Genomic DNA, 24,172 nt, shown 5'->3' on the forward strand with positions numbered 1-24,172 from the left:
TGTAGAGAGTCGTTTACAATCTGCATGTGCAATAAAGAGCAGCTTCATCACTGACAATATGATAGATTTGTCAAATTTGTCAATACTGTCAAAGAAAATGATTATTTGGTCTGAATACACTGATCGTCATTAGACATGGATTTACCAGTAATATTTTACTCTGCCACAGCAGTGTTTCACTGGGTAAAAATGGTCTAAAACACATGGTGACTGGCCTAACAGTTATTTAAACATCTGGGGATTTAAGAAAGTTGGAGGTCTAGCTATCCTTACTATTCCTTTAAAGGAGCCATGTGTAATGTCTGGCAAAAAAATCAAGTCATACTCCACATTCCATACCAGATGGGGGCAGTATGCCTCAATAAAGTGAATTGGTCTACTCTAGAGTAACAAACAAGAAACGGCATAGTCTCTATGCTCCGCCCCTACCTTCACAACAACCCTAGAGCCATAGCCGAAGGACGTGAGGGGACGTTTTGCCTCCAGAGGAACACGTGGGTGATGTCAAGTGATTTTTTGAAAACATGACATTCTTCCTTAGCTACTCCCTTTCCACCTTACCAGTGAAGAATTTTCTAAGTGCCATAAAAAAAAAAAAAAATCCTCAATAATAAAAATAAGGTTCTTCAGAAATAATATTGAGAACTTCAGAGAAAATGACAGGCTTTGGCGGAATTCAATATAGAATGCTAGAGAGTCGTTTACAATCTGCATGTGCAATAAAGAGCAGCTTCATCACTGACAAATGATAGATTTGTCAAATTTGTCAATACTGTCAAGGAAAATGAAATTGATTTGGTCTGAATACACTGATCGTCATTAGACATGGATTTACCAGTAATATTTTACTCTGCCACAGCAGGTTTCAGGGGTAGTTAAAATGGTCTAAAAACACATGGTGACTGGCCTAACAGTTATTTAAAACATCGGGGATTAAGAAAGTTGGAGGTCTAGCTATCCTTATCTATCCTTTAAAATCACAAGTAGTATTTGTTGGAGGCTAAAGCATAAGAAGTATGTTGTCATTGTTTCTAGCATGTTATACCAGTTGGTTGATTAGTTAATTCTCAACATCCAAAAATAAAAATAAATATAGAATTTACAACAACAAAAATTCAAAATAACATAATAGACTAGTCAGTTATCTGAGCAAGAAGTCAGTCTGAATTCTTAGATCAGAAATATCATGGGTGCACAACATCTGTTTCACATCGTTCAACAGTTTGAGGCTTTTTGAAGCATTCTGACAAACACAAGGCACTGTCCTTTCTCAACACAACATTTTATGAATAACCTTGTGAATCCTGCATAATAATGGGAGCATTGCTCACCGCAGGCCATTTGAAGTCCCACAGTGAAATGTTTTGTTGAAGATGAAAAAAAATGTTCACAAGTACTGTTCTGATTGCTGTAGTGGTGCTGTTCTAAATGAGATGAATTTAGAGACCAAACTTCATTGCTGACTTGGTCTATCAAAAGTATCTCGCTTAGCACCACTGGTAAGGATTTTAGATTCCCTAATCCACTTATCGGTTGTTGGATGAATAGTCCAGATGTTCTTGTTTGAAAAGATGGCCACTGAGGATTTATTTTTTCCACTGCATCTCACCAAAGCAGCGTGACTGTGTACTGAATACAGGAAATCCACTTCACTATGTCTGAGGAAGATACTTATACTCCTGAATACAGGAAATCCACTTCACTTTCTCTTTTAAAACCTTTCTGGCAGAAGTGCATATAATCATGACAACAACCAGAACCACAAGTCCAGTGTGTGCGTGTTTGTTCTAAGGAAGATACTTATACTCTTTAAATCTAATTCAAGTAAATAGTAACTCAAGCAACATACATAAATTTGTACAGTGTTGTTTGTTTGTTTAAAAAAAAAAAGGTAAGATTTTTTTTCTGTGAGTTTTATATTTATCTTTGTGTTAAAAAAAAAAAAACAAAGGTAAGACTTTTTTTCAGGCTGTAAGAGTATTTATGTATTTAAACTGAATATAAAATTACCAACCAACCAGAATAAACATATTTAACAAAAAATAAAAAAAAATCCACACCACACTAAAACACAACATTAACAACATGAACATTTAACAAACCAATAAACTTAATGTAATGTGTATATTTGTCAGTCATTCATTAATGACATTATACTGAAATTTGGCACGAAGCAGGTAATATTTTTTAAAATCCATCCTCGACCTGCGCAATACACAAAAAAAACAAACATTTAAAAACCAATAAACTTAAGCTTCCGCATAAATATTTTAACTGCTAAAAATACACATAAAAAATTAAAAAAAAAAAATAACAAAAGTGTGTTTATTTGAATGGCTAAGAATCCGCATAAATCTGTTAACTGTGAAAATTACATTTATTAAATTAAAAAAAAAAATTAACATGGTTAAAATATGGCTACGTGTGGAACAAGCACTGTTCAATTAGTTAAAATGTGTTTGTGTATAAAATGTTTTTATATTTTATTGATTCTAAATATGTACTTGGTTATTGTGCATTTAAACAAATTCTGTTTATTAGTACTTTTACAGAAATCTTGCCTGTTTTTATCTGACTGACACATGCCTTACAGAGGTTTCTGTTCCACAAAATGTTATGGTTTCATTTTTTCCCACAAACAGACTATGGAAAGTGAGTTATGACAGCAGGTGTTCTCATGTCTAAATTGAGCTGTGTAGTTAGAGAAAATCTAAATCTGTATAGATTACAAGATGGTTATTCAAACAGGTCTTTAAAAAATCAGGTTGACAGCTGCTTGATATCAGGTTGATTTTCTGGTGTTACGGTCTACTTGGAGTACTACAGGAGCTACTTACAATTGTTTAGCCAAACATTGTATCCAAATTAAATCTAAAAATTGCTGAACCTCACCACATCTTACGTTACTTAATTATAAAAAAAAAATAAAAGTATAACTTATAACTTTGACATTTACAACTATAACTTTGATGTTGTCTGGTATAATAAGAAGAACTGCAGAGTCGTAAGTGCAAAAACAGCATAAAGAGAATGCAGCCTTTTGGACATGGTCCACACGGTTGGGCATGGTCCACACGGGACTCGATCCCACAACCTGAAAGGTTCAGGGATATTGCTTTACAAGTTGTGCCATTCAGATGACGTGAAATATTTAGGCTGCTAAGGAGATCTTTCAGTGTCAAAATGAACAGCACAAAAGCATAACTTGTCACTGTGATTAGAAAAAATTGGACAAAGTCTGTAGGAGGAGTAGCAAAAAACTGTTTTCCATTTACTTAAATATGGCAGACAGGCACATTGATGGAAATGACAAATGAGATATCATCAGAATCGGCATAAAATAAGGAATGTAGATTTTTGACAATGTTTTCAAAAGTTCTAAGCTTTTTTGCAAATAAAACTCATATCTCTGGAACACTAGGTGGAGCTGTGTTCAAACTTCTTAGTTTGAAAACCTCCTTTGGGACATGCTGACGATGAAGCCTACCAAATTTTGTAAATAAATATAAAATAATTTGTCAGAATTCAAAAGCACACCAAGATCAGAATTCAAAATAGCGGAAATGTGGTTCATCTATTCATTCGAAAAAGCACAACAAAATCACAACAATCATAAAAATCCTTTCAAAAGTCATTAGCAAAAAAAAAATACCAAAAATAACCCAAACCACATCACAAACAAACTCAGTAATTAAATCACTCCATTTATAACTCAAATTTATTATTACCGCAGATTTGTTTACAAACAAGGCACAATTCGACGCAGGATTTTCTGAAAGATTGAAACTAAAAGACGATGCTGTGCCAACTATATTGGATCCGACAGTTATGTCGCACCACACAAGTGTGAGTAACTGTTTTTATTACGTGGTCACTATTGCTTTGTCTATTATTACAAATCGTTTTATATGTACGGAGTATTTATGTATTTTTAACCTTAATCACAGAAGTGTCCCATCTATAAAGGATGTAGGCTTTCAAACATGCGCAACTGTTTGCCAATCATAGAAGAGGGCATTTACTTCTGACTCTACAATCCGCCATGCCTATTCAGGATTCAAAATAATAAAAAAGGCATTTCATGACCCCTTTAAGACGGGTCATTTTAGGGTTAATGAGTGGTGATGTAATGTCTTATTTCTGTTGTAGGAAATCAACTGAAAATGTAGATTTATTTTAAGAATATTGTAGTGGTCAACTTTGATTTCTTTCTTTCAAAGCTAGTGATGTGTAGCTGAAATCGTGGAACATGCCGAATTCCAAGAACAAGGTTTTTTTTGTTTTTGTTTTTCTTTGAGGTTATGTGGTTAACCAATCCTGTCCTGTTGTAGGCCTCCTGCTGACCCTTCTCCAGTTGGGTCTGGAGTGCAGCGGCGTGCGGCCGAGAGGACTTCTGGAAAATGAAGTCCAGTCTGAAACAGTGGCGGCGGCTCACCCTCGGCCTCATGCTGGCCTGGGTGCTGCTGTTCCTGGCACTCCTCTCCTACTTCATGGATTCACGAGTGGATGAACCACATTCAGCTGCCGCTCTCTCCTACACAGACACGCGCCGCCTGACCTCGCTGCAGGGCAACCCCCGCAGCATAATGGCCACCCATTTGGGGCTTGCCACCTCCGCCACCCCCTCCGCTTCCAGCAACACCCAACAGGAGCAAAGCCAGGAGGAAAACCCCAGTGCTGACCCCCAGCCTAGTCCACTCAGCCAGGAGGCCTACCCCTATCCCGACCCTCAGAGCCTGGCGGCCTGGTCTGCATTCGGCACCCAGGACGTGGGCTCCAGATCTGCCGCTGTAAGTCGCAGCCGTGAGAGACAAGAGTATAACCAGGATTCACCTCAGCAGGATGAAGAAGAGGAGGAGGAAGAGGTGGTGGGAGGAGAAGAGGAAGATGAAGAGGAGGCAGATAACGGCAGGAGGAGGACGACTAAACGACTGGCTAGGCATGATGACTCTGACCCGGATGAGTATTATGTTCCCAGGTCAAAATCCGTAGTGCACGGTTTGTGGAAAGGGAGTTTGTCAGTGGGCATGCTCAGTCCTCGCCTGCAGAGAGCTATGAAAGACTACCTGAATAATAATAAACACGGCGTGACCTACAGGGGGCACCGGAAGACACAACAGAGTGGCCAGCAGGTGTTGTGTGAGCTGAAGAAGGGGGAGAAGGTTCGAACTTTGGATGGAGCTGAGATGCCTTTCTCTAATTTAGGCTGGCAGAAGATTGTACCTGCCTTACCCTTAAGCCAGCTCTACAGGCCAGGCTTCCAGACCTGCGCCGTGGTCACCTCTGCCGGAGCCATGCTTCACTCGGGACTTGGAAAGGAGATTGGTGAGTTAAAGTAGAAAAATGAAAGATTTTAATTTGGGGAACCCCTTTACAATACCCTTAATCATTTTATTACTGTAGGTATTATCTGAAAATAATTCTCAGAAAATATCTGAGTGGCTAATTGGTATGCATGCACAGTATAATTATCATCTTAAAGGTGCTGTAAGTTTTTGACTCTACTAAAGCATAAAAATACCATAATATGTTTGCAGATATTTAAGAAACATGCTAAGTTAACATATTTATCTGAAAAACAATGCTACAGTCTGTTAATTCTCCTTTGAAAATGTGCGTTCCAGGCCAGAGTGTCACTCTGTTTTGCTTTGTGAACCCTGCCCACTGCCAGTTTACCCAATTGTATTTCGGCACCCCGGGTTGCCAGTTGGCGGAAAACACAGGGTATTTCATATCAGTCATGGAAGCTGGCAAACGAAAGGGGTCAGAGCGGGAAATAGAACTTTCTGCCCATCCTAAAAAGCCTATAAAACCATACCAAAAACTTAAAACAACATCCATCATCAGGTGCACTCGTTCCTGTTGGTGTCCTCAATCTGGCAACCTGCGTGTGTGTCAAGTCTGGCGAGGTGGTTGGGCCGGCTGAAAAAAAAAAAAAAAAAAACCCTGTCCAATATTTTTGAAGTCTGGACTGCAGGAGGAACCACTCGGTTCAATCCTACATACGCACCTGTGAAAAAAAAAAAAAAAAAATTTGATTTTATAAATACATAAAACACATTTTACAGTTTATTTGAAACATCACATTTTCTTGAAACCATCACTCATTTTCTCAAAACCTTAAACACAAATCCAAATACTCAAATTAAATTCACAAAATCTCTTCCATGAAAATCAGACAATCACTGCAAAACCATTTTACTTGCACTCAAAATCAAACGGTGCTCTCAGATCACACACACATGAGTCAATAAAATAAACACTACAGAGCATTCATTAGACACTACAGAGAAAAATGGAGAACACAGCATACAGAACATTACAGAAAAAGGTATGTTGTATTGAGTAAACAATTTAGCAATTTTGTAAAAAAGTATAGTTATTGCAACTGAATAAGGTGACTATATTGTATAACTCTACTGTATGTACTGCAAGAATAGTATTGCGCTGAATACTGAAAAGTACTGAATGTTTGTATATATACAAACATAATGCAGTCCAACTGCAAAGGCCAAAAAGGTCAAATAAAACTCTAAATGAATAGCATGTTACAGTACACTCAAATACTGTAAGTTATGCAATTGTAAAATCAGAGTAAATGAGAGATTCATTCTGTTTCAGTTTCATGTCTTTGAGGACTTTGTCCACATCACAAGTAATGTTGTCTTTTTTGCTAGACAAAGAAAAAAAACCTCTGGTCTGAAAGATCCAGCCTTGATAACACTCTCTAAACCGTTCTTTCTCTCCGCATCCTCTTCTACATTTTGAATTGTTGTGTGTAAACAATGACAACTGTGCTTTAGTTGTGTTTAACTTTTGCCCCTTGTGTTTAGCATTTTGCTGCACAAATGCATCACAGTGTGATAAGTGAATGAGAATGTGTTTAAAGTTTTGCGAAAAGAGTGCATGAGATTTGCAAATAGAGCCTAAATGCCTAAACGTGTTTAAGGTTTGGCAGAAAGAGTGCTTTATTCGACAAATTGGTTTAAGCTAGTGAGAGTTTGGTTAAGGGATTAGGGTTTAGTGTTTTAGTAATTCAGAAAAACTGTAATGTTTTTGTGTAAAGTGCATTTGAAAAGCTTGCTTTAAATGCACTATTAAATCAAATTTAAGAAAACTAATTGTAACCAGCATGGTACAGCATAACTGTCCAAACTATATAATAATAATAATAATAATAATAATAATAATAATAATAATAATAACAACAACAATATATTTTTACTTTTTTTTCTTATAAAAAATATTATTGGATAATGTGCATGTTTACATTTTCATTTGCCATTAATCCTTAAAAATATTTAATAAACCTGCCAAATCCCATAATTAACATGCATTTTAAATATTTTGCATATTTAATGCATATTCTGTATTTTATGATGTTGTGATGTTGTACATTCACTAAAAGCATTAAAAATGGTTCATTTTTTATTTATTTATTTTTATAGAATAGTATTGAAATCTGATGTCTGCCTTTTATGTCATCTTCCATAACATAATAATGGAAATAATTAGCATCTTATCAGTATTGCAGAGATTTTAATAGTGGTTTATCACTGCTTTTTTGTTTTATAAAATGGTGGACAAAAATGATCAATTCTTCTGTCTAGTAATGTAGTTCATTAGCCTGACTGTAGGCTGTTTCAGTCAGATTTCAGAGTCATAATTAATACTTCAAAAAAGGAGAAATTGCCAATGGCTTAATATTTCTTTGACATGTTTTCTTTCTTTCTGTTTTTATTCATGCTTCAGATTCCCAATGTCTAGTTCTCTCTTTCTTCAAAAACCTGAATAGCTGTCCTCATTTAGTCTTTTCAGAAGAGTGTCCTGAAAAAAGTGGTTTGCCTGTGAACTGAGGCCTTGTTTTGGTTGGGTTTAGGAACCGGTCTCTATCATTCTCCTCACTTTTTTTTTTTTTTTTTTTTCTATGGTGATGCCAGTTTCTCTGAAAGGGTCAGTGGGATACTGATGCCCTTTACGATTACATAATCACAAGCATCACAGAGCACACAAAGAGCCCAGATTCTTCCAGCTTTGGCATCTATGGTGGCAGAGCAGTAGTGGGCACAGAGGAAGTGTTTCCATGGTGACGGCACAGCTTTTGTTGTTTCTCAGGATAATGGTGACTCTGCAGTCTCATGAAGGCATTTGGTGATGAGACAAATAGTTTGTCATTTGCAATCTAGATGCTTTCTAACTGTCTTTTTCTATCACCATTCTAATTATATTTTTTGCTTGTACTCAAGGACTTCCTCTTTCTCTCTCTCTTCATAATTGCACTAAATATCACTAAATTTCCCTGTAGGGCAATTTCCTTTCCTCCAAAATTCATATTTTATTGCTATTATTATGATAGAGCTAGTAACATTTGTGTATATTATTAGTTTATTGCTATTATTATGGTGAGACATAATTGTAGCTCCTATTGTTTTTATTCTGCCAGATTTTTCTTCTTCTGGCAGGAGTCTATGATAGATAGTTAATAAAATGTATTAAGTTATGTTGAGTACAGGCAGATTCTTTTTTCTTTTTTCTGTATTGTGACATATTTGAGTGTAATGGATTATCGGAAAAGGAGAAAAAGTTTAGGATGGGGACTTGGTTTTCTCCATCAGTTGTTTATTGGATGGAGGCACATCTTGTAGTAGATTGTAAGAATGGGGCTGGTATAAGCAGACTAAATTATTGAAGAAATCTAGTCTTACCAGAAAGAAATCTGTCATTTCACTGAAAGATCGAATATGACATTTTAAACTAAAATGAATTTTAAAAAGTTGTGGAATTTATTGGTACTTATTGGGGTGAATTTAGTTTATCAGAATTAATTGTCATTTTACTGAAATGGACAACAATTAAAGCAATAGTTCACCAAAAATGAAAAATTCCTGAGAATTCACTTGCCCTAAGGCCATCCAAGATGTAAATGAGTTCGTTCCTAAATGGGAACAGATTTGGAGAATAGTAGAGTTGGATCACTTGCTCACCAGTGGATCCTCTGCAGTGAATGGGTGCCGTCAGAATGAGAGTCCGAACAGCTGATCACAGTAATCTACACAACTCCAGTCCAACAATTAATGTCTTGCTGTATTTACAAGAAACAGTCTTCAAGGTTGCAGGTTTGAAACTTTGTTGGGGGAATCCAGAAGTTGTACCTTTGTTGTTCATGACTCTACATTATGTTTGCTGTTTAGCGGCTGAATGTTGCTGGGGCAGGGTCTTAAAGTCATCTGACCAAATTAGTGTTCAGTCTTTCAAATCCACTAGTGCACTCTGTCGTAAAATCACTATCAGGTGTACCAAGACCAAACAAATCATTAGTGTTCTTACCACTGATGTACTGCACCCTGTAATAGATGCATGCAGCTATATTGATCGAACTGTTTGTTACAGTTGTTGTATAGTAGCAGTATTACTTCACACACAGTATAGAAGTATGGCTCGCACTGATTTTCCTTTTATTTTAATTTAGACTGAGGCCACTTTTGATCAGGTTCGAATTCTCCACAGCCCCTTTAATCTATTAAATTCAGCTTTTCTTGTCTAAACATTTCCCATCAGCCGTGCCAACCTAGTGTGCCCTCCAAATATACTCAAGGACGAGCCAGAGAGCCAGCAAATCCATGGCACAGCCGAGAGCAGATCTGTCAGCGCTCTCCATGAGCAGCCTGTGTCCGACTCGGCGCATCTAAAAAAAAAAAAAAAAAAAAAAATTTTTTTTTTTTTTTTTTTGATCAGTTTCCTCATGTTTTGTTTGGGAAAGCCACTCAGTTATTAACACTAGTTTATCACGTTGGTTATTTCCAGAGATTCCAGCTTTGATTCACATTACCAGTGCAGTCATATGCAATGCTGTGCAATCTCTCAGGGGGTTTATTTTTTTTGGCTCTAAATGTCTACCATCCTAGTCTCAGACGAAACGCCTACAGACGCCCACAGTCCGTTTGCTGAATGTCTGATGCATATTGCTCACCAAAATGGAAAGCATTTTCTCTTTCCTGCAAACTCTAATCTGATTGACTTTATTTACGCAATTTCTAGAAGTAAGAGAATGCAGGGTTTTTTTCTATCAGCATGCAGCGTACATTTTCTGGGTTAATTCATCGCACACTTCTGAGAAAAAAACACGTCACTGGGTTTGCCAAAGCTTGTTCGGGTGGTGGCATCAATCTTGTTTGAGGCACTTGAGGCTTCCTGACAAATTGAAATAAAATCAAAATTGTGACATGGCTTAGTGCGAATATCTAATCGCAAAGGCTGTGATTAATTAAATATATGCACCGCATGTTTTAGAGTGAAACATGACACTGCGTTTTACACGTGAGCAGCTCATGAATCCAGTGTTTTCAGTGTCTCAGAGTGATTTGGTTCACAGTAAATGCTCCTCCACACAAAACCAATCTCTGCATGGGCTCTGATTTTGATCCACATATAGAGCTCATTACAAAAAATGCATCTTGCACCAACCATCTTCCCAAACTTGTAATGAGGAGAGCTTATAAACCAACTGTTGTCAAAAGAAGCTTTAAAGGGCTCCCTGTGGTTTTCTGTAACCATATAAAAGCTTGATGGTTTAACATTTGAAAGTGTAGACAGCCATAAATACAGCTTCAATGTTGCAATTTACAGTTGCAGAGTAAAATAAATTGTAATAGGTCTTTTACAGTGAAATATGGAAATTATCACCTTTTATATTACATTGTATATTAAACTTAATATAAATGTGTGTATTAAATTGCACCCTACAAATAGGTGCAACAAACCAGCAATACCTAGAAAAAAATGTTTTAAATCGCAATTCAATTTTTATTTCCAGTGACAGTTGTTGACCATTATTCGGGGAATATTTATTGTTTTTCTTTTTTTATGCAATACTTTTTCCAGTTTAAATGAAGCAGTAGGCATTATTATAAAATAGTTCTGACTTTAGTGAGACTGCCACAAAGTAGTCAAAGTTATAATGATGCTTCAATATGCTGTTTTCCCTGCTATATGGCATTTCCCCGTTTGTCAGTATGGATTTCAGAACAGATTTTTTAAACATTCAAAACATAATAACATAAAAATAACACAACAACCTCATAAATGCTTATGTGTTTTGTTTATTCCTATTGTTCATCTGACCCCAAAAGGTGCATAAGAAGTACTTGTGGTTGTATATCTGTCAGATAGTCTAAATAGGTGGTACTTTACCAGAAAAAGCTGCAATGTGGACTAAACCTTGAGCGGTCAAAGGTCTGGTTCAATGAGACTGTTAGTACCTTAGTTGTTGGTCTTTATCTGCCATCTAGTGGCATTGCAATGTCTCTCCACAAAGCACATATATAAAATGCAACACAATTGTTTGTCATTTTTCCAAATTTCCTTTAACATTTGGATCTTTTTTCCCATCCTGTGTCTATATAATTTTTCACAATTTCTCTCTTTCACACACATGCGTGGGCTCTTTTTCCTCTCCTGATGTGACTTATATTCTCTCAGGAGATCGATGTCCCTGTCAAAATAGTGGGGACATGCTCGATGTCAAGCTCAAATTTACTGCTTTGAAAATATTGCTAGTTGATGAAGGCCAATAAACGGCATGTCAGCTGAACGGAGAGATGGATGAGGAGGTGAGGGGCTTCCTTCATAAGTCATTGTCACGTCACATCCAGGGGAGAGGACTATTCATCATTGACTTTACTCTCTCTCTCTCTCTCTCTCTCTCTCTCTCTCTCTCTCTCTCTCTCTCTCTCTCTCTCTCTCTCTCTCTCTCTCTCTCTCTCCTCTCTCTCTCTCTCTCTCTCTCTCTCTCTCTCTCTCTCTCTCTCTCTCTATTAAATTTATATGGATGAATGTGTTTTGTCCACTAGAGAGCAATGTTGTTTTAGACCTCAGCATGATTCTCTGAATACGTTTATAAGTTTGTAATAGTTATATTTTAAAATTACTTCATTTGACTAAAATAGCATCCCTGTATGTATAAAATTTTTATTTACTTTATTTCTAAATGCAAATAAATTTAAATAGTTATTTGATTTATAAAAATTAAAGATTATTTCTATTAATAAAAATATTTTTTTATATTGTATTCAGTTCTCTTTTATTATTTGTGGTATCATTTTATTTTACAGTGTCCTTCTTAAATGTGCATGTATTTAGCTACTATAGTAATAACTGCAAATTATGCATAATTACAAGCAGCTACCCCTAAAAGAAATCCTAATGTTAACCCTATAATAAGTAAATGTTGTCAATTAATATTAATCAGTAGTTAACAAGGACACATTAAAATAGTGTCTTTTATTATTAAAATGTAATTCTGTTTTTTTAATTTATATCACAACCACATGCCTGATTCACATACTGGGGGTTTTGCAACAGGAAAATCTTTACATCATTTTTTATTTTTTTTTTGGTCCGCTACACAGTAATGGAGTGAAAAAATGATTTAGGCAGAGATCATTCACCCAATAATAAAAATCGTCCTTTTGCTCCAAACACCATTGGTTCTCACCTGTCTCATAATAACTGATGTAACGCACCAAGTTTAAATAGGTGGAAATGTGAATGACATTTAATAGCCACAGTGGAGGGCAGTTCTCATTTTTTGAGTGAAGTTAACATGACCTTTAAAGTCACTCAGTCTCACAGCAGATTAAATGGAAGATATTCAATCAATAAGCCTCCTGAGGTGAACCCGGTAATAAATGGCATCTGACTTTTTGGTTGTTGTACAAGCTGTTTGCACAGTTCCTAACAACAGATTACAGGGTTGAGGAGTGTGAGAAACATGTTTACTAGCACCATTGCACCCTCACATTTCCATCAATGCACTCCAGTGCACATGATGTGTTTTCAATGTGTGTTCTGGCTCTTTTATAGTCAGTGTTGTTAATGGATTGAGGCCTTGCTTTCTCTTTCTCCTAGGACATATTGTTTTGTCTTGTTATGTGAAGTTATGCAGGCGTGAAATGCCTTTGTTTTTCACTCATTGTTCTTTTAATCATGACTCAGTCTAAGGCACCATGTGATTAAAGCTCCCATTTTTGTAATTCTAGATTCCCATGATGCAGTGCTGCGTTTTAATACAGCTCCTACCGAGGGTTATGAAAGAGACGTTGGGAATAAAACCACCATACGCATCATCAACTCTCAGGTGAGCGACGTTTGATGTTTTCAGTTCATATTGATAGTACTGTGTCTTTCTGTGGATCAGCCACATAATTGAAGCAGATCTCATGTGAACACCTTCTGGCTCGACTGTGTGTGTTTTCAGCTAGATCTGAGTCATCATGTCCTTGTGGGCACATGCTCAATGGGCAAACAAAGTCAAACACACACAATGCAGAACCGAGACCGCTCTGTGGGATGTGCTGTGTCCTTTGTCACATTTAATGTTTTGTTGTATGTGTACTACAGTATGTGATATGTAAACTATGTTAAAGGGAAGCTATTCTAATTTCATTGTACGTGTGTATAATGAGAATAAAAGGCATTCATTCATTCATTTCATTAATGGATGGATCAGTGGGAACAAAACTGATGCTTAGTGGATTATTGCAGAGTAGTGTCTGAAAAGTACTCTCTGAAAAGAATGTTTTTTTCTTTTACTCACCTGCATGCCATTTCAAACCGCATGACTGTCTTTGTTCTGTGGACCACAAAAGTAGCTGTTTTGAAGATGGTGACCATGGGTGACATTTAGTTCTTGAGTTAGAGAGGACAATAAAAAAAATTGCAAAAAAATAAATAAAATGCATAAATGAATGCACAAAGATGTCTTTCTCAAAAATGTCTTTACAGGTTTTAAGTATCAAAATAATGCCTTATCTTACTGCACTGCATCGAAGCAGTCAAGAATAACTCAGAGGTCGCCAACATTTAATAAACTGTGAACTAGCTTTGACTCATGCTACTGATTTGAATGGCGATGATATATTTTGTGTCTGTTGGTGGCCTTTCATTTTTAACCAGAAATGTGCACACTGTGAAAGTCAGTGAACATCAGAAAAGCAGTCTTTTTTTCCAGCTTCAAAATCCAGTCACTTGAAATGTGTCCATTTTGAATCGTTGCCATTGCCACCGAAGGCGAGACAAGTGAAAAAAAGAAGAAAAATAAAAATCAGTTGTGACCAGTTATGCAGTCATAAATTGCATACCATTCATTCCTTTATTTTCTACTGTCTGTTACTGGAAATGAAATTACTGGTTGATATGGTCCAAACTCAAAGTTTACACACGTTTTTTGTCCGTGAACTAGATTTCGTTCAGAACGCGCAATGTCTGTGGAAGTTTGGCCAGGCTTAGTTCCAGAATTACATCACTGAGGGTGCTCTCACATATATTTCTGTCCATCACTGTGTCATTCATTACTGTTTCGCGAGTAAATCCAGCATAAATATATGGATGCCATTCCCGAAATTTTGCAGTGTGCATGTGTCCGAAAAACAAAAATTTCATACAAATTCTAAATGGATTATAGCTTAGAAAGCGCGGAAAGAACGTTCCCTTTATGATCACTAAAAGTGTCACTCATCTTAGTTCATTGTGATCTCAAAAGATTCCGTTATAATCAATGAAATTCTCTAAATTGCACAACATATCCACTAATTTAATTTAAAATACAATTCACTATCATACAAAATAATACTTAACAAAAACTCAAACATCTCTGATTGCACATAACGATCAAGAAAAAAACAGATGTCTACAACTCAAACATCTACAAAAACACCTTTAGTAACTTTTGACCTTTTTTTTAGTGCATTCTTGAACGTTCTGTTTTTTGACACACACACAACACACGTATCACCCCTGATGGTGCCCATGAGCTTTTAGTCTGACTATTAGGCTCTGACTAGAACATCTATGAAGGCAGCAAATGGTCCACATTCATCCCAGGTCCACAGGTTGTAGAAAATCTGTTGTGGTAACAGACTGAATTTAGGGCATTCTTTTTGACACTTTTGACCACTAATTTATTCACAGACCTGCATAGTGCAAACACAAAAAGGTTTTGGGGTCAGCACTTGATTTTTAAAAATTTAAATTGATAAAGGTCTCTCACCAAGGTTGCATTTATTTGATCAAAATTGTAGTAAAAATACTGGGAACAGGCAAGATTGTGAATATTATACAAGTTTTATAATAATGAATATATTAAAATTAATTTATTCCTAGAAACATTTCTTCTTCTCCTCCTTCAATGAATAATACATTTATTAAGCATTCTCAACAACTAGAATATGATGATTTACTGCTCAAGAAACATTTCTTCTTCTCCTCCTTCAATGAATAATACATTTATTAAGCATTCTCAACAACTAGTTTTATGATTGATTGTAAAATAAAGTGTTTAACTTTAATGTTGTATTCTATATTATTTTACTGTTATGTTGCTTAATATTTTGTGGAAACCATTTTACCTTTGTTTCTGTAATTTAAAAAAAAAAAATAGAAAAATTGTCACATGTATTTACTGTCACTTTTGAGCTATGTAATGCATCCTTGCTGAAAAAGTGTTAATTTCCTTTGTGGAAGAAAAACTGACCCCAAGCATTTGAATGGTAGTGTATATCGTTCATCCTTCAATTAAGAAGATGACCAACTTCATCACATTCTAGTGATCTAGAGTGCTCTCTGTCATTTAAATGTTGCTTGCACTCTCTGTCATTTAAATGTTGCTTGCAGCTCTTTTTTTCTCTCTCTGATGTTCCAGTCTGTCATTTAAATGTTGCTTGCAGCTCTTTTTTTCTCTCTCTGATGTTCCAGTGCGCAGCTGCTCTGAGAGCGTGGCCACATTTGTCACAGCAAGGTCTACCCAGGAAGAGGGGTCGATGCCAAAGTCTTTCATTGAGGCTTTTAAAGTGTCTAGTGTGCATGTGGTTGAGAACAATTCCAAGCTGTCCTGCATGTTACAAGCATTTTCCCCATTCAGGGCGTAGTCACATGGACAGGAAGTAATCTTGCTACATGGACCTTGGTCTTGGCCTAAAAGTGGTGCAGGTTGAACAGCTTGCCATCCGTCCTGTACTTGTTGTGTATGCCAAGATCGGTGTCCTGAAAGGCATCTGTCAGCATTGCAGAAAACATCATGCTGAATAGTGTTTGGGTAAGCACGCAGCCTTACTTTGACTTCATTTGTTACTGGGAAGGGAGCAGATTGGTCTCCATCAAGTACACAAACCTGCATGCCATCGTGGAATTGCGTACTATACAAATGACCAGGAGCTTTGCCATTTAATAGCTGGTTAATGGCTTTGAAAATATCTGACAGTGTAGGCGGGGTTTCTAGGTCTTCTTTGACATCAATCTGTGGTAGCCTGTTGATTGCTTTTTTTACCGATGTGGGATGAATTGTTGAGGACTGCATCAAAATGATCTGCCAACAGCTCAAACTTTTGGTACTTTTCAGTGAGCTGTGTTGTTCCATCAGCAGTGAGAACTGGGGATGAGCTAACAGGTTGGGTTCCATACACTTCTTTGATGGAGTCGTAGAAGCATCATTGTTATTCATGTTGGCATAGGCCTGGATTTTGCAAGCTTTCAGTTATCTTGCATTTCCCCAAGTTTGCGTTGGAGTGTGTTTCGAAAATTGTAAAAGTTTGTCTTGTTTGTTGGAGACCTGCTTGTAAGAAACATCCTCTGTAGTCCATGCTTTTCTTCTAACAGCTGGATTCTGCTGGCTGGGACCAAGTAATGCATAAGCAGAGGCATACTGTACATTAAATGTGGCCCAGCTGCCCTCAATGTTGTCAGTGATCTGGATATTGACAGCCAGGTTCTCCAGTTCTTCTGTCAGCTGTTGCTTGATTCCAACTTCTTCCCATTTGAGATGTTTATATGCTTTGATGCAGTCTCCCCTGGTGGGCATCTCTTTGGAAGGGTTCCCAGAATCATCTTGCAAATGATGAGTCTGGAGTCAGTCCAACAGTCAGCTCCACACATGGATTTTGTCACCTGTACATCCTGTCTGACCTTCTTCCTGATGATAACAAAGCTGATAAGATGCCAGTGCTTAGAGCGTGGATGCATCCAAGTTGGGAGGCAAAAGGTTGTATTGGTGATGAGCAACTGATCTTCAGTGCAGAACTGTAGTTAGAGGCGACCTTTGGAGTGACACTTTCCTATGCTATGTCGGCCTATGACTCCTTCCCAGGTGTAAAAATCTGTGCCTACTCAGGCATTGATGTCACCCAGGATGATGAGCTTTTCTCTTTGCAGGGTTGATGAAACCAGACTATGGAGGTCATCATAGAACTTCTCCTTAACGTCATCTGGGTTGGTCAGGGTAGTGACATAAGCACTGACCACAGTGACTTGTTTCTTTCTGGGAAGTGGGAGTTTCAGTACCATGAGCTGGTCATTTACCACCTGGGGAGACTGAAAAGTTTCTTGACTAAGTTGTTCCTGATGGTGAAGCAGTCTCCAGCCTCACGTCGATTGTTTTTAGCTCTGCCAATCCAGAAAAATGTATAGCCTGCACCAATCTCTTTCAGTTGCCCTTCCTCAGCAAGGCAAGTGTTGCTAAGAGTGGCAATATCTATGTTGTATTGAGCCAGCTCTCTGCCCACTAGGGCTGTTCTTCTTTCTGGTCTACTTGAGCATTGTCCATTAGTGTGCACATTCAATGTGCCAAATGAAGACACGTTAAATTTCTTATTCTTTTTTTCTTTTAGCTTCTACTGCTTGTAAGGGATGCCCACCAGCCATGGCAGACTTGCCTGGCTTTGAATGAGGTGGGCAATTTTACATCTCCCAGTGAATCCACACCTGCTGCTTCACTGCGCGCCCCATTTCCACAGGGTTTTGGATTGAGTAGGTGGATAAAATAGAATAGAGATGATAGAGATGAGCAAAGGTGATAAAGATGACTTACACATGTATTGGAATTAAAATGAGGGAGAGTTGCTCATCATCAGCTTCCTGTGCCTCACTTGAGTCCAGTGGCAAGACAGAAGTCATGGCGACTTGAAGAATAGGATGCAGTGGATGACCATCAGCATTGCTACATGTCTGCTAAGCTCCACAGTGCATTGCTGGAACTGCCTTCGTGCCCGTTGAAACCAATCAAGTGGTGACTTTCACGTTGTCTGCCAGATCCAGGCTTCACATGCTTTGGTAGAAAAAACCCAACTCAAAAAGTCGCATGCTAACAGCTTCAAAGATCCACTGGTGAGATTTACATGTAACCGGTTGTACTGGATTACATGGTTACCAGTAGCAGGGAGAGAAACCCTGACCAAACATGAATTTGTGGTCTAACTTTATATTAAACATCAAATGTTAAAATGCTATATAAACTGAATCGTTTCTAAATTGTTAACTTGTAAATGTTTAGTAGTGGTTCAGCGGATCACAAAACAGATCACATTACAGTTTATGAGTCACGGATCGGATACTTTTTCAGATCAGCAAGAAAAAAATAGATTTCAGTTTAACTTTGCTTTCCATTTATTACTTAAAGCAGAGTACTTCTTCGATATCACAACAAAAACTACTAGCCTAACTAAGAAAGTTCAAACATGATTAAAGATAAGTGAACAGCTAGTAAAAAATAAGAACAAATACACAAATTACATGCGTAGATAAACACAACAGAACAAAGTTACAAATAAAATAAGGTCATAGTATTCAGGTACAGAAGTATAGTAATTAAGTGTAAAATAACACTGCATGGTGTTTACTGTATCAATTAAATATAGATTCATCTTTGTCAAAGCTGTTTTGTTGTTTGATTGGCATTAATGTATTTGTATTTGTATTTGTAGCCTGCTGTTCCTGTAAGACCTGATGCACAGATCCAATAATGATGCATGTCCGATTTCTTTCTCAGCTGTTTTCGTTCACTTAAGACATAACTGACTGTGTTTACCAGAATGATTGACGAGATGGGTATTTTGTAAATTTTATGTGCATGTGTCTGCAAATGCAATGAGATGCAAAAGAGGATTCAGTTCTGTGTTCACACGCTGTCTGAAATGCACCTCTCTCTGCATGTGCACGCTTCATGTGTGTGCGGCTCTGAGTATAGAAAACAGTGTGCAAGTGCCAAATCTAGTTCTCTTTCACCCCTTCTTGCATTGGAATGGTTTAAAATTGCTTTCACTCAATTATGGTTAAATTTTGCAATTAATCAACTGATTAAATGCGTGCTGAACTGTGGGGTCTGGTCCGTATGGGTCACGGATCAACTATGATCCATTCAACACCTAAAGTTTAGAAAATATTTAACTATTTTATAACCATTTTCTATCTAGTTTCTAGACAATTTTCAGTCATAAAGTGAGATGAATATATTTAAAATGTAGAGTGTGACTTCAGGAGATCAGTTGGCTATGAGAGGGGCAGAGTGTGCTGCTGCCCTCCTGAGCTCAACCATGCTACAGGTGTTTCTAATGTAAAAAATGGTGAAAAATGGAAATGCAGCAAGCACTAATTGGGAGCAATATGGGCAGATATGACATGGCCCCACTTAATTTTACATTATGTCAATAGTTCAGGTCAGTGCTTTATAAATCTAAAGAAGTGTAAATCAGTCTGCGTCAGTTCAGCATATTCGCAGGATTGTGAACATGGCGAGTGGCACAGATCATCTCGAGTGTAATAGTGTCGTTTTCTGCTTTAGAGCTCACTTGAACACTTTAAACAGTTCCCCATTCACTTATGTTTTCTGTAATTGTTCTGAGAATCGATGTGGCTTTTTCATAAACATGTAACTTTCTAATCAACATTCAAACAAAATAAATACTACATTAATGTGTTTCTTCTAAGATGACGTTCTGTGTATGAATGTAGAACCTGCCAATCAACATTAGCGTGCCACCTTCAAGCTGAATTATGCAAGGACACTAGATTTCGGCCCAAAGCAATTCCTATAGCCTACAATATGATCCAGAATCTGCTCCACCTAAATTCATGGTTAGGAACTGCTGCTGTATGCAGCATGTTCACTTTCAGTGTGAACTGATTCTTTTCATGGAAAGCATACACACGTTGTACCTGGTTAGAGAGATAGTTCACCCAAAAATGTAAATTCTGTCATTATTCAACCTTATATTGTTCAAAACCTGTAAGACCTTTGTTCATCTTTGGAACACAAATTAAGATATTTTTGAGTAAATCCGAGAGCTTTGACACTGCATAGACAGCAATGCAACTAATGTACCACGTTCAAGGCCCAGAAAGGTGGTAAGGACATCATTAAAAAAAATCCATGTGACATCAGTGGTTCAACCGTAACTTTATGAAGCTTCGAGAATTTGTGTTCCTAAGGTGAACGAAGGTCTTATGAGTTTGAATGACATGTGGTTGAGTAATTAATGACAGAATGTTTATTTTGGGGTGAACTATCCCTTTAAGTTAAAGTCCATGATGCTATTGTATGTTTCTGGCTAACCAAGGAGTTGGTTGCACTCAACTCGGAAGGACCTCAGTTTTGTGTCTTTACCTTTTGTTTTTCCTTTTCCTTTTGTTTGTCTGCTCAGTATAGCCTGTTTTCTGTTTTGTGTGCAGATCCTGGCGAATCCCAAGCACCAGTTCAACACAAGCTCGCTGTATAAGAATATAACGCTAGTAGCGTGGGATCCTGCTCCATACACCCTCAACCTGCACAAAGTGAGTACTTCAGTAACTACCCAAAACATATTAAACACACCTATAACAATGTTTTTATCTATATAAAAAAAAAAAATGTTCATTAGTTATTAACAACAATTTAACATTTAAAGTATGTTCTGATGTCTTAAGCAATCACAACTCAAGAAATTCTCCTTGCACATACAGAGAGCAGGTGACATTGTACTTTTGCAATTCAGATGAGTGCATTGCTGTGAGTGTGTGCAGGCACCATGTGCGAAGTTTACGCTGATTGTCTGGTCTGAGTGCTTCTGCTCAGACACCGCTGTGAATCGTAAGCCACGATGGCAGGGTTTCATCCTGACATTTCAACCTGTCCTTTGTTTCTCTTGACAAGAAAGTCAATAAGTTGACAAGGAGGGTGAAAAGGTACATTTCTGTACAGATTCAAGGCAAGCAGTTAATTCTGTACAGTCAATTTAAATGTCAGTTTTCAACCCATCATCACAGGTGTGCTATTTTATTTTCCTTGTCAGTTCAAGAAAACAATCATGTCTCAAAGCACATGAATGATGTTGTGGAGCATTTAGAGAACAATGTGCCTTCAGTGAACACAATGAACCTGCTGAATTTCTTTATACAGATGTTACGGGTTCCCGGCGTGGAACTCGTAAACAGATCAAAAGTACATTAATTATCAGGAGAAACAAAAGCGCGCACAAACTTCTGTGGCTTTCCTCAGGCTGAACTTGGTAACATCTCTTTATTAATATTAACATCATCGTAAATGCAAAATAATGCAATCTCTTTCAATATTTTCACAGTTAGCCTGTTTAGTTCAATCACATGTCATCACAAATCATGTTTCATGTAACTAAAAATAGATTTGTACCATTATTTTTGTATTATTTCACAACAAAGTTTTCAAAAACTTGTTCTTTGAGTATCACTCGTGTGCATTAACACACATAATCATAGCTTCTGTGTACTTATTAATCTGAATTATGTAATCAGATTCCAAAAATTAAGTACTTGTAATTAGAATAAATTACATTTGAAAACTAGTTACTCTTAATCAAACTAGTTACTGTTTTATTAATTACATGATTACATATTATTCACACAATAGCAAATAAATGATTCGTAATTATTCGAAAATCTTCCAGTTTTGTGGACATTCACACCAAGACCAGTCACTATTTCAGCAACAGCAAAATCAGTTCAGGTTTAAAACACTGCCTCAACTACTGATGAACACATTAAAGGTTATTTAACCACGTTTTTCTATGCCTTTGGAAGACTTTTGTTCAAACACAAAAGCACAAATTCACGTTATTTATTATTTGCATGTAATGCAGGCATTGCCAAACTTTTTTTGTCACCTAAACCCCAAACACTCAATGACACCTAAATGAACTACCACTCAAAACATAAAAAAGAAGTACCACTGAGATTTTAAAATACATATTTTAATAATTATCACATTGGCATCTTCACATTCTTTGACTGTGGTTAATGGTCACATGACATGCAGAAAAACAAATAAAATATTATTTTTTTTAGTAAACATTTCATTTTAATTATTTTAATTTATTATTTATTCAAATTATTTATTTTAATTCTACATTTTTATGATTTCCTTTATTATTAACTTTTCATTAAACCCACAAACCCCCTGCAAGTTCCTTTACGAAGCCAGTTTGGGAAACCATGACAATGTTTAATTAACTTCATGATGTTAATAACAAAGAATGGAATATATTTTCTTCCTCTTTGTATTTTTATATCATTGTGGTACAATATAATCTAGGTAATATTGAATATTACCTATACAAATCAATGTGATAAACAAGTTAGGTCAAAAGTAATCAAAAATGTATAATCATCTTATTATAATACTTATAATACCCTAAATGCGTAATGTAATGGATTGTTACAAACTACAAAAATTTGTATATAACCATTTAAAATTTAACTATTAAACTAACAAATATACATTTACATTTTTTTTTCTTTTTTCTTTTTTTTTTTCTATTATCACATACTGAAATAAATGTATTATTAGCATGGGAATCGATGATCACAAACACAACACAGACCAACTGTCATTTTACCATCACGACTGAGTTTGCCAAAATGCACTTTGAAGACGCCGAGGCAGATGAGACTAAAATTGAATTATTTGGCCTCAACACCTAACGATATGTATGGCAGAAATCCAGTACAGCTCACCATCCAAATAACAGCATTCCTACAGTAAAGCATGGAGGTGGTGATATCCTGTGATTGGGGTATTTCTCTGCAGCAGGGACTGGAGCACTTGTCAGGATACAGTAGAAGGAAAAAGAAGGAAGAATGGATGGGGCAAAATACTGTTAAATTCTTGAGGAAAATCTGCTGCCCTCTTCCAGAAAGCAAAACTGTTGTCAATGGGAAAAAAAGGTTTCCTTTCAAGTGAACCGAACATATATACACACACACACAAAAAGTAACATTACTGAGGTTACTGCAGCAACGAACACAAATACACACAAACACAAAAAAAAAAATCACCAACTCAACTAAACCACAACTCACACACACACACACACACACACACATTGGACAACACACACCACATTCATATATATATACACAAACAAACACACACACACACACAGAAAAACAAACAAAAAGTAACATTACTGAGGTTACTGCAGCAACGTGTACTAAGGGATTCTAGTGGACTAGAACAATTCTTCATCTCAGTGAACCGACACTGACAGTTTGAAGGACAGCATTCCACGTTCAACCTTCCACAGTTGTCCCTGGTTGAAATGAAACCAGATTAGGTAGTTCTTTGAGAGTCATTTTGCTCATGTAGTTGTTGTTTTGTGTTTGTTTTTGTAGTGGTACTCAAATCCAGACTACAACCTGTTTACTCCATATATGGAGTACAGGATGCACGTCCCTGCTCAGCCTTTCTACATCCTGCACCCAAAATACATCTGGCAGTTATGGGACGTGATTCAGGGTAACAATCTGGAGAACATTCAGCCCAATCCGCCCTCCTCAATAAACACTTTCAAAATACAAACCCAATCACACACAATCAGTTGAGGTGAAACTGTCAATTTTTTTTTATTTTTTTTTATAAACACTTTCACAGTCCCAACCCAAGCTCTTGTTAGTAGTTGAGGTGAAACTGTCAATTGATCAATCCCAGTCGGACAGCTCAAACAGATTGCAATTATTTTTGATGATAAAGAAATTACCCACTTGTTACGGTCTCCCAAGAAATTATCTGTACTTTCAGAAATCTTTTTTTGAAGACAGCACAAATGTTTTATTAGCCTCTCAATTGTTTCATGTTTGTCATCAAGTCAGTACCATTATTAATGCTAGTAGTGACTCAACTCAAAAAGACACCACAAATGGAAAACATTGTTCACTTCAATTTTCTACTCATGTATTTGTCCTTTTGGTTTTGTAACTAAAATATAAAGCTCACAAAATCTCACTTGTGGCTGTCAGGAATGTGACAAAATAATTGTTTTGGACACCGCTAATTCAGAATGGCCGTCAGTGGAGAAAGCCAAACCTTGACAAACTGACCTCTGACATCAAATGATCTCGA

General features: G+C 36.8%; 1 protein-coding gene across 1 annotated transcript in view; it reads left to right on the forward strand.

Moving 5' to 3' along the window:
* The first annotated feature begins 3,786 nt into the window (after positions 1-3,786).
* The window catches only part of LOC109095702 (beta-galactoside alpha-2,6-sialyltransferase 2), a 30,878-nt gene continuing 10,492 nt past the window's right edge, over positions 3,787-24,172 (forward strand). Inside the window, exons 1-5 of the mRNA XM_042763381.1 lie at positions 3,787-3,846; positions 4,332-5,325; positions 13,038-13,135; positions 20,494-20,595; positions 23,446-23,611. Coding sequence (XP_042619315.1) covers positions 4,401-5,325; positions 13,038-13,135; positions 20,494-20,595; positions 23,446-23,611 — 1,291 coding nt within the window. The 5' untranslated portion in view covers positions 3,787-3,846; positions 4,332-4,400. The remainder of the gene's footprint in view (positions 3,847-4,331; positions 5,326-13,037; positions 13,136-20,493; positions 20,596-23,445; positions 23,612-24,172) is intronic.

Source organism: Cyprinus carpio, chromosome A9 (genome assembly GCF_018340385.1).
Source record: "Cyprinus carpio isolate SPL01 chromosome A9, ASM1834038v1, whole genome shotgun sequence".
NCBI classification, from domain to species: domain Eukaryota; kingdom Metazoa; phylum Chordata; class Actinopteri; order Cypriniformes; family Cyprinidae; genus Cyprinus; species Cyprinus carpio.